At 49.5% G+C, this 11,380-nt stretch overlaps 1 protein-coding gene across 3 annotated transcripts in view; it reads right to left on the bottom strand.

Annotated features, from left to right (window-relative positions):
* The window catches only part of LOC110534825 (neurobeachin), a 315,108-nt gene that overhangs the window by 23,227 nt on the left and 280,501 nt on the right, over positions 1–11,380 (bottom strand). For all 3 annotated transcript variants that reach the window (XM_090188780.1, XM_090188779.1, XM_090188778.1), the window contains 4 exons: positions 11,037–11,139; positions 10,741–10,856; positions 10,245–10,357; positions 3,981–4,121 (listed from right to left, as the gene is read on the bottom strand). In XM_090188780.1, the coding sequence (XP_090044906.1) occupies positions 3,981–4,121; positions 10,245–10,357; positions 10,741–10,856; positions 11,037–11,139 (473 nt within the window). The remainder of the gene's footprint in view (positions 1–3,980; positions 4,122–10,244; positions 10,358–10,740; positions 10,857–11,036; positions 11,140–11,380) is intronic.

Here is an 11,380-nt window from a genome sequence, read left to right on the forward strand (position 1 = left end):
CAAAAAAAGGCCATGGTGGCAAAGTAAATACAATATAGCAAGTAAAACACTGGAATGGTAGTTTTGCAATGGGAGAATGTGCAAAGTAGAAATACAAATAATGGGGTGCAAAGGAGCAAAATAAATAAATAAATTAAATACAGTAGGGAAAGAGGTAGTTGTTTGGGCTAAATTATAGGTGGGCTATGTACAGGTGCAGTAATCTGTGAGCTGCTCTGACAGTTGGTGCTTAAAGCTAGTGAGGGAGATAAGTGTTTCCAGTTTCAGAGATTTTTGTAGTTCGTTCCAGTCATTGGCAGCAGAGAACAGGAAGGAGAGGCGGCCAAAGAAAGAATTGGTTTTGGGGGTGACTAGAGAGATATACCTGCTGGAGCGTGTTCTACAGGTGGGAGATGCAATGGTGACCAGCGAGCTGAGATAAGGGGGGACTTTACCTAGCAGGGTCTTGTAGATGACATGGAGCCAGTGGGTTTGGCGACGAGTATGAAGCGAGGGCCAGCCAACGAGAGCGTACAGGTCGCAATGGTGGGTAGTATATGGGGCTTTGGTGACAAAACGGATTGCACTGTGATAGACTGCATCCAATTTGTTGAGTAGGGTATTGGAGGCTATTTTGTAAATGACATCGCCAAAGTCGAGGATTGGTAGGATGGTCAGTTTTACAAGGGTATGTTTGGCAGCATGAGTGAAGGATGCTTTGTTGCGAAATAGGAAGCCAATTCTAGATTTAACTTTGGATTGGAGATGTTTGATATGGGTCTGGAAGGAGAGTTTACAGTCTAACCAGACACCTAAGTATTTGTAGTTGTCCACGTATTCTAAGTCAGAGCCGTCCAGAGTAGTAATGTTGGACAGGCGGGTAGGTACAGGTAGCGATCGGTTGAAGAGCATGCATTTAGTTTTACTTGTATTTAAGAGCAATTGGAGGCCACGGAAGGAGAGTTGTATGGCATTGAAGCTTGCCTGGAGGGTTGTTAACACAGTGTCCAAAGAAGGGCCAGAAGTATACAGAATGGTGTCGTCTGCGTAGAGGTGGATCAGAGACTCACCAGCAGCAAGAGCGACCTCATTGATGTATACAGAGAAGAGAGTCGGTCCAAGAATTGAACCCTGTGGCACCCCCATAGAGACTGCCAGAGGTCCGGACAGCAGACCCTCCGATTTGACACACTGAACTCTATCAGAGAAGTAGTTGGTGAACCAGGCGAGGCAATCATTTGAGAAACCAAGGCTGTCGAGTCTGCCGATGAGGATGTGGTGATTGACAGAGTCGAAAACCTTGGCCAGATCAATGAATACGGCTGCGCAGTAATGTTTCTTATTGATGGCGGTTAAGATATCATTTAGGACCTTGAGCGTGGCTGAGGTGCACCCATGACCAGCTCTGAAACCAGATTGCATAGCAGAGAAGGTATGGTGAGATTCGAAATGGTCGGTAATCTGTTTGTTGACTTGGCTTTCGAAGACCTTAGAAAGGCATGTTAGGATAGATATAGGTCTGTAGCAGTTTGGGTCAAGAGTGTCACCCCCTTTGAAGAGGGGGATGACCGCAGCTGCTTTCCAATCTTTGGGAATCTCAGACGACACGAAAGAGAGGTTGAACAGGCTAGTAATAGGGGTGGCAACAATTTCGGCAGATAATTTTAGAAAGAAAGGGTCCAGGTTGTCTAGCCCGGCTGATTTGTAGGGGTCAGATTTTGCAGCTCATTCAGAACATCAGCTGAGCAGATTTGGGAGAAGGAGAAATGGGGAAGGCTTGGGCGAGTTGTTGTGGGGGGTGCAGTGCTGTTGACCGGGGTAGGAGTAGCCAGGTGGAAAGCATGGCCAGCCGTAGAAAAATGCTTATTGAAATTCTCAATTATGGTGGACGTCGTTGACGTCGTTGTGTTCCGTCCTCAGTCGTGATCAGAGGTTGGTACCAAAATTATTTTCCAATCACTTTGTTTGGAAAAGAGAGAGAGAGAGAGAGAGAGAGGGGGGCGCGTGTAGCTGGTTGGCCAATCAGAAGTCATCAATGTGGCTACAGTTATAGAGCCTCCATGTGGGGTAAAAGTAAGCAGATGTATAATTAATGGAAGATGGAATTAATATGACATAACTTAAAAGTTAAAGGAGAAGCTACAACGCTACAACGACCAAGAGCCAACCACTTGACTGCTACTTTATATTCTGAATGGTGTTGTAGGTAACTATGCAGGACCAGAAAGCGTGTGCCTGCCTCAATTAGCCTGGCTAGCTAGTTCACTAGCTTCTCCCGGTTTGAAGCAGTCAAGGCAGGCGATATTGAATGATAAATGACCTAGCTGTGGCGGCTACTAGTCGACCATAGTGTGAGTCGGCTTGGTTGGTTACTGTCTCTCGTCCCTCCCTCCCTCCTCCTTGTTCCCGTGTCACTCGCTCACACTAGACTACAACTACACAGCACGGCCCCACGGCAACGGGCGTCACCTCTCTCTACTTCCTCTCCCCCATTCTTTATCAGCTCCGGTTAATAAACTAGGCTTAAAAATGGACTTTTCTGCTACTTCCCTCACTCGGAACAGACAGGAACGGGTTTGGATCTAACCAGGTCTATATGTAACGGCTCTAGTTTTCCTCGGATCCATTCGAGAACGGGTCGCTATATTGTAAAAATGTATTTATGCACATTGGGTCGGATGGGAAAGCCCCAGGTCCATTCCGTAACTCTTTGGACTTGTGAAGGCCTCTAATGCAGAGCGGCACCCGAATTAAAATAAAAACGTGTTTTACCTTGTAGTTAATAAATCCAACGTGAAACGTGATAATTATCCTTAACTAGCGTTGAAAATGTTAATCCATTCTTCTCTAATTACAAACCTCTCTCCCTAATTTCTGAATCACGCGTGTAACGTCATTAGGCTTCTAGACTACGCCTCAGGAGGAGGGGGAGAGGCAGGCAGACACTGGAATCCGTTTCTGAGTGATAGAGGGAGGGGCTTCAGGAGGAGGGGGAGGGGCAGGCAGACACTGGAATCCGTTTCTGAGTGATAGAGGGAGGGGCTTCAGGAGGAGGGGGAGGGGCAGGCAGACACTGGAATACGTTTCTGAGTGATAGAGGGAGGGGCTTCAGGAGGAGGGGGAGGGGCAGGCAGACACTGGAATCCGTTTCTGAGTGATAGAGGGAGGGGCTTCAGGAGGAGGGGGAGGGGCAGGCAGACACTGGAATACGTTTCTGAGTGATAGAGGGAGGGGCTTCAGGAGGAGGGGGAGGGGCAGGCAGACACTGGAATCCGTTTCTGAGTGATAGAGGGAGGGGCTTCAGGAGGAGGGGGAGGGGCAGGCAGACACTGGAATCCGTTTCTGAGTGATAGAGGGAGGGGCTTCAGGAGGAGGGGGAGGGGCAGGCAGACACTGGAATCCGTTTCTGAGTGATAGAGGGAGGGGCTTCAGGAGGAGGGGGAGGGGCAGGCAGACACTGGAATCTGTTTCTGAGTGATAGAGGGAGGGGCTTCAGGAGGAGGGGGAGGGGCAGGCAGACACTGGAATCCGTTTCTGAGTAATAGAGGGAGGGGCTTCAGGAGGAGGGGGAGAGGCAGGCAGACACTGGAATCCGTTTCTGAGTGATAGAGGGAGGGGCTTCAGGAGGAGGGGGAGGGGCAGGCAGACACTGGAATCCGTTTCTGAGTGATAGAGGGAGGGGCTTCAGGAGGAGGGGGAGGGGCAGGCAGACACTGGAATACGTTTCTGAGTGATAGAGGGAGGGGCTTCAGGAGGAGGGGGAGGGGCAGGCAGACACTGAAATACGTTTCTGAGTGATAAAGGGAGGGGCTTCAGGAGGAGGGGGAGGGACAGGCAGACACTGGAATCCGTTTCTGAGTGATAGAGGGAGGGGCTTCAGAAGGAGGGGGAGGGGCTTCATATAGCCTCTTTGTTGTGTTTTTTTTTGTGGGAGAATAAAATCACACCGGTTCCCAAGCTTTTAAAACAACGGTTCTGTTTTGGCGCGTGTGTGTACTCACTATCCGCAGCATCCAGAGCAGTGTGGTGTTAGCGGTAGAGTAGAGGGAGCTGTAGTGGTGCGGTGGCGTTCCGTCCTCCTCCCAGGTATCATAGCGCTCTGCAGAGAACACCGCTCGCTTTGGGTGCAACGCACCGATTGGCTGCAGGGAATCACACACAATTTGGAACAAGAGCTGAAACTAACACAGAATCTGTTTCTATTGCATCTCACAGGTGAACAGCTGGCTAGCTGAGTAGAACACCTGTTTAGAGTAGAACACCTGGTTAGAGTAGAACACCTGTTTAGAGTAGAACACCTGGTTAGAGTAGAACACCTGGTTAGAGTAGAACACCTGTTTAGAGTAGAACACCTGGTTAGAGTAGAACACCTGTTTAGAGAAGAACACTTGTTTAGAGTAGAACACCTGGTTAGAGTAGAACACCTGTTTAGAGTAGAACACCTGTTTAGAGTAGAACACCTGGTTAGAGTAGAACACCTGGTTAGGAGAGGTGCTGGCTAGCTGAGTAGAACACCTGTTTAGAGTAGAACACCTGGTTAGAGTAGAACACATGTTTAGAGTAGAACACCTGTTTAGAGTAGAACACCTGTTTAGAGTAGAACACCTGGTTAGAGTAGAACACCTGGTTAGAGTAGAACACCTGGTTAGAGAAGAACACCTGTTTAGAGTAGAACACCTGGTTAGAGTAGAACACCTGGTTAGAGTAGAACACCTGGTTAGGAGAGGTGCTGGCTAGCTGAGTAGAACACCTGTTTAGAGTAGAACACCTGGTTAGAGTAGAACACATGTTTAGAGTAGAACACCTGTTTAGAGTAGAACACCTGTTTAGAGTAGAACACCTGGTTAGAGTAGAACACCTGGTTAGAGTAGAACACCTGGTTAGGAGAGGTGCTGGCTAGCTGAGTAGAACACCTGTTTAGAGTAGAACACCTGGTTAGAGTAGAACACCTGTTTAGAGTAGAACACCTGTTTAGAGTAGAACACCTGGTTAGAGTAGAACACCTGGTTAGAGTAGAACACCTGGTTAGAGTAGAACACCTGTTTAGAGTAGAACACCTGGTTAGAGTAGAACACCTGTTTAGAGTAGAACACCTGTTTAGAGTAGAACACCTGGTTAGAGAAGAACACCTGGTTAGAGTAGAACAACTGGTTAGAGTAGAACACCTGGTTAGAGTAGAACACCTGTTTAGGAGAGGTGCTGGGTAGCTGAGTAGAACACCTGTTTAAAGTAGAACACCTGTTTTGAGTAGAACACCTATTTAGGAGAGGTGCTGGCTAGCTGAGTAGAACACCTGTTTAGAGTAGAACACCTGTTTAGAGTAGAACACCTGTTTAGGTGAGGTGCTGGCTAGCAGAGTAGAACACCTGTTTAGGAGAGGTGCTGGCTAGCAGAGTAGAACACCTGTTTAGGAGAGGTGCTGGCTAGCAGAGTAGAACACCTGGTCAGGAGAGGTGCTGGCTAGCAGAGTAGAACACCTGTTTAGGAGAGGTGCTGGCTAGCAGAGTAGAACACCTGTTTAGGAGAGGTGTTGGCTAGCAGAGTAGAACACCTGTTTAGGAGAGGTGCTGGCTAGCAGAGTAGAACACCTGTTTAGGAGAGGTGCTGGCTAGCAGAGTATAAGACCTGGTTAGGAGAGGTGCTGGCTAACAGAGTAGAACACCTGTTTAGGAGAGGTGCTAGCAGAGTAGAACACCTGTTTAGGAGAGGTGCTAGCAGAGTAGAACACCTGTTTAGGAGAGGTGCTGGCTAGCAGAGTAGAACACCTGTTTAGGAGAGGTGCTAGCAGAGTAGAACACCTGTTTAGGAGAGGTGCTGGCTAGCAGAGTAGAATACCTGTTTGGGAGAGGTGCTGGCTAGCAGAGTAGAACACCTGTTTATAGGAGAGGTGCTAGCAGAGTAGAACACCTATTTAGGTGAGGTGCTGGCTAGCAGATTAGAACACCTGTTTGGGAGAGGTGCTGGCTAGCAGAGTATAAGACCTGGTTAGGAGAGGTGCTGGCTAGCGGAGTAGAACACCTGTTTAGGAGAGGTGCTGGCTAGCAGAGTAGAACACCTGTTTAGGAGAGGTGCTAGCAGAGTAGAACACCTGTTTAGGAGAGGTGCTAGCAGAGTAGAACACCTGTTTATGTGAGGTGCTAGCAGAGTAGAACACCTGTTTAGGAGAGGTGCTAGCAGAGTAGAACACCTGTTTAGGAGAGGTGCTAGCAGAGTAGAAGACCTGTTTAGGAGAGGTGCTAGCAGAGTAGAAGACCTGTTTAGGAGAGGTGCTGGCTAGCAGAGTAGAACACCTGTTTATGTGAGGTGCTAGCAGAGTAGAACACCTGTTTAGGAGAGGTGCTAGCAGAGTAGAATACCTGTTTAGGAGAGGTGCTGGCTAGCAGAGTAGAACACCTGTTTAGGAGAGGTGCTGGCTAGCAGAGTAGAACACCTGTTTAGGAGAGGTGCTGGCTAGCAGAGTAGAACACCTGGTTAGGAGAGGTGCTGGCTAGCAGAGTAGAACACCTGGTTAGGAGAGGTGCTGGCTAGCAGAGTAGAACACCTGTTTAGGAGAGGTGCTAGCAGAGTAGAACACCTGTTTAGGAGAGGTGCTGGCTAGCAGAGTAGAACACCTGGTTAGGAGAGGTGCTGGCTAGCAGAGTAGAACACCTGTTTAGGAGAGGTGCTGGCTAGCAGAGTAGAACATCTGTTTAGGAGAGGTGCTGGCTAGCAGAGTAGAACACATGTTTAGAGTAGAACACCTGGTTAGAGTAGAACACCTGTTTAGGAGAGGTGCTGGCTAGCTGAGTAGAACACCTGTTTAGGAGAGGTGCTGGCTAGCTGAGTAGAACACCTGGTTAGGAGAGGTGCTGGCTAGCAGAGTAGAACACCTGTTTAGAGTAGAACACCTGGTTAGAGTAGAAGACCTGTTTAGGAGAGGTGCTGGCTAGCAGAGTAGAACACCTGTTTAGGAGAGGTGCTGGCTAGCAGAGTAGAACACCTGTTTAGGAGAGGTGCTGGCTAGCAGAGTAGAACACCTGTTTAGGAGAGGTGCTGGCTAGCAGAGTAGAACACCTGTTTAGGAGAGGTGCTGGCTAGCAGAGTAGAACACCTGTTTAGGAGAGGTGCTGGCTAGCAGAGTAGAACACCTGTTTAGGAGAGGTGCTGGCTAGCAGAGTAGAACACCTGTTTAGGAGAGGTGCTAGCAGAGTAGAACACCTGGTTAGGAGAGGTGCTGGCTAGCGGAGTAGAACACCTGTTTAGGAGAGGTGCTGGCTAACAGAGTAGAACACCTGTTTAGGTGAGGTGCTGGCTAACAGAGTAGAACACCTGTTTAGGAGAGGTGCTAGCTAGCGGAGTAGAACACCTGTTTAGGAGAGGTGCTGGCTAGCAGAGTAGAACACCTGGTTAGGAGAGGTGCTGGCTAGCAGAGTAGAACACCTGGTTAGGAGAGGTGCTAGCGGAGTAGAACACCTGTTTAGGAGAGGTGCTGGCTAACAGAGTAGAACACCTGTTTAGGAGAGGTGCTGGCTAGCGGAGTAGAACACCTGTTTAGGAGAGGTGCTGGCTAGCAGAGTAGAACACCTGGTTAGGAGAGGTGCTGGCTAGCAGAGTAGAACACCGGTTTAGGAGAGGTGCTAGCAGAGTAGAACACCTGGTTAGGAGAGGTGCTAGCAGAGTAGAACACCTGGTTAGGAGAGGTGCTGGCTAGCAGAGTAGAACACCTGGTTAGGAGAGGTGCTGGCTAGCAGAGTAGAACACCTGGTTAGGAGAGGTGCTGGCTAGCAGAGTAGAACACCTGGTTAGGAGAGGTGCTGGCTAGCAGAGTAGAACACCTGTTTAGGTGAGGTGCTGGCTAACAGAGTAGAACACCTGTTTAGGAGAGGTGCTAGCTTGCGGAGTAGAACACCTGTTTAGGTGAGGTGCTGGCTAACAGAGTAGAACACCTGTTTAGGAGAGGTGCTAGCTAGCGGAGTAGAACACCTGTTTAGGTGAGGTGCTGGCTAACAGAGTAGAACACCTGTTTAGGAGAGGTGCTAGCTAGCGGAGTAGAACACCTGGTTAGGAGAGGTGCTGGCTAACAGAGTAGAACACCTGTTTAGGAGAGGTGCTGGCTAGCAGAGTAGAACACCTGTTTAGGTGAGGTGCTGGCTAACAGAGTAGAACACCTGTTTAGGAGAGGTGCTAGCTAGCGGAGTAGAACACCTGTTTAGGAGAGGTGCTGGCTAGCAGAGTAGAACACCTGGTTAGGAGAGGTGCTGGCTAGCAGAGTAGAACACCTGGTTAGGAGAGGTGCTAGCAGAGTAGAACACCTGTTTAGGAGAGGTGCTGGCTAACAGAGTAGAACACCTGGTTAGGAGAGGTGCTGGCTAGCAGAGTAGAACACCTGTTTAGGAGATGTGCTGGCTAGCAGAGTAGAACACCTGGTTAGGAGAGGTGCTGGCTAGCAGAGTAGAACACCTGGTTAGGAGAGGTGCTGGCTAGCAGAGTAGAACACCTGTTTAGGAGAGGTGCTGGCTAACAGAGTAGAACACCTGTTTAGGAGAGGTGCTGGCTAACAGAGTAGAACACCTGTTTAGGAGAGGTGCTAGCTAGCGGAGTAGAACACCTGTTTAGGAGAGGTGCTGGCTAGCAGAGTAGAACACCTGGTTAGGAGAGGTGCTGGCTAGCAGAGTAGAACACCTGGTTAGGAGAGGTGCTAGCGGAGTAGAACACCTGTTTAGGAGAGGTGCTGGCTAACAGAGTAGAACACCTGTTTAGGAGAGGTGCTGGCTAGCGGAGTAGAACACCTGTTTAGGAGAGGTGCTGGCTAGCAGAGTAGAACACCTGGTTAGGAGAGGTGCTGGCTAGCAGAGTAGAACACCGGTTTAGGAGAGGTGCTAGCAGAGTAGAACACCTGGTTAGGAGAGGTGCTAGCAGAGTAGAACACCTGGTTAGGAGAGGTGCTGGCTAGCAGAGTAGAACACCTGGTTAGGAGAGGTGCTGGCTAGCAGAGTAGAACACCTGGTTAGGAGAGGTGCTGGCTAGCAGAGTAGAACACCTGGTTAGGAGAGGTGCTGGCTAGCAGAGTAGAACACCTGTTTAGGTGAGGTGCTGGCTAACAGAGTAGAACACCTGTTTAGGAGAGGTGCTAGCTTGCGGAGTAGAACACCTGTTTAGGTGAGGTGCTGGCTAACAGAGTAGAACACCTGTTTAGGAGAGGTGCTAGCTAGCGGAGTAGAACACCTGTTTAGGTGAGGTGCTGGCTAACAGAGTAGAACACCTGTTTAGGAGAGGTGCTAGCTAGCGGAGTAGAACACCTGGTTAGGAGAGGTGCTGGCTAACAGAGTAGAACACCTGTTTAGGAGAGGTGCTGGCTAGCAGAGTAGAACACCTGTTTAGGTGAGGTGCTGGCTAACAGAGTAGAACACCTGTTTAGGAGAGGTGCTAGCTAGCGGAGTAGAACACCTGTTTAGGAGAGGTGCTGGCTAGCAGAGTAGAACACCTGGTTAGGAGAGGTGCTGGCTAGCAGAGTAGAACACCTGGTTAGGAGAGGTGCTAGCAGAGTAGAACACCTGTTTAGGAGAGGTGCTGGCTAACAGAGTAGAACACCTGGTTAGGAGAGGTGCTGGCTAGCAGAGTAGAACACCTGTTTAGGAGATGTGCTGGCTAGCAGAGTAGAACACCTGTTTAGGAGAGATGCTGGCTAGCAGAGTAGAACACCTGGTTAGGAGAGGTGCTGGCTAGCAGAGTAGAACACCTGGTTAGGAGAGGTGCTGGCTAGCAGAGTAGAATACCTGTTTAGAGTAGAACACCTGGTTAGAGTAGAACACCTGTTTAGGAGAGATGCTGGCTAGCAGAGTAGAACACCTGGTTAGGAGAGGTGCTGGCTAGCAGAGTAGAACACCTGTTTAGAGTAGAACACCTGTTTAGAGTAGAACACCTGTTTAGGAGAGATGCTGGCTAGCAGAGTAGAACACCTGGTTAGGAGAGGTGCTGGCTAGCAGAGTATAACACCTGGTTAGGAGAGGTGCTGGCTCGTTGAAATATAACTACTAACTGAAAAAGGAGTGCTCAACACTCTAGGAGCTCAGATGCAATATTTGAAAGACAAGCTCTCTTCATCAGGGTATAATGACACACAATGCTGGTCACTAGTTTATAAAGGACTTACAGGTGTGACAACATGAATTAACTTCACATTACATGGCTCTGTCACACAGTACATTTACAGGGCCGTGGCATCATAATTACTACACAAAAAGCTGTGATATGATGAGAGAAACACAACACTTGGAGGTAAATACCTTGGATAGGTCTCGGAAGTTGCCGGGCAGAGTGAGGTCCAGCTCCTCTGACTCAAAGTTAGTGAGAACCCAGGGGAACACTGGGTACTGGTTCAGATCATTGTAGCTCCTCCCTGTGGGGAAAGAGAGAGGGAGGGAGGGAGGGAGGGAGGGAGGGAGGGAGGGAGGGAGGGAGGGAGGGAGGGAGGGAGGGAGGGAGAGGGAAAACACAGAGAGAGGGAGGGAGGGAGGGAGGGAGGAAGAGGGAAAACACAGAGAGAGAGAGAGGGAGTGAAGGAGAGAGGAAGAGGGAAAACAGAGACAGAGGGAGGGAGGGAGAGAGGAAGGACACAGAGAGAGAGAGGGAGTGAGGGAGAGAGGGAGAGAGAGAAAGTAAATGCCCCTCTTCACAACAACGTACAGTAAGTCTAGAGGTAGGAGAAAGGCTGTAACAGAGAGTGATGATGATGATGAAAATGATGAGGAGGGTACAAATGGTAGGTCTCTATCTTCTCACCTGCGATGGTGTTGAGGAACATGAGGTACTCGAAGTTGGAGATCTCCCTCCTCTGCCAACGCTGGGTCATGTTGGACGACTTAAACAGCTGACGAGGGGTCGCCAAGGAGATACGCCTGGAGGAGAGGTACACACACGCACGCACGCAGACACACACACACACACACACACACGGTTAATGATGGATTGTAGATGCGACCAATAAACTTTGATGAGATGTGTGTGTGTGTGTGTGTGTGTGTGTGTGTGTGTGTGTGTGTGTGTGTTCCTGTGAGTGCCTGTGCTATGAACCCCACCTGGCCTGAGGAAGTCCGTAGCTGGTTCCTACTCCCACCCTGGGTAGACTGTAGACGACCCTCTTCACTGTAGCCTGGTCCGGGAAGTTGAACATCACAGACGCTGGGGGGGGATTACATCACAGGATATGAGCACGAGAACACAGGAAGTCTGGAAACACTGTCCATTCACGACAGAAAGGTATTAAGTGCAGCACAGGAGACTCAGATCCGGCAAGCCAGGTGGACTGATCAGTCAGGTGTGTCGGCTACACAGGTGAGTTAGTTAAAGATGGTGTCAGCTACACAGGTGAGTTAGTTAAAGATGGTGTCAGCTACACAGGTGAGTTAGTTAAAGATGGTGT

This window comes from Oncorhynchus mykiss, chromosome 10 (genome assembly GCF_057628025.1).
Source record: "Oncorhynchus mykiss isolate SJ-2025 chromosome 10, ASM5762802v1, whole genome shotgun sequence".
NCBI classification, from domain to species: Eukaryota; Metazoa; Chordata; class Actinopteri; order Salmoniformes; family Salmonidae; genus Oncorhynchus; species Oncorhynchus mykiss.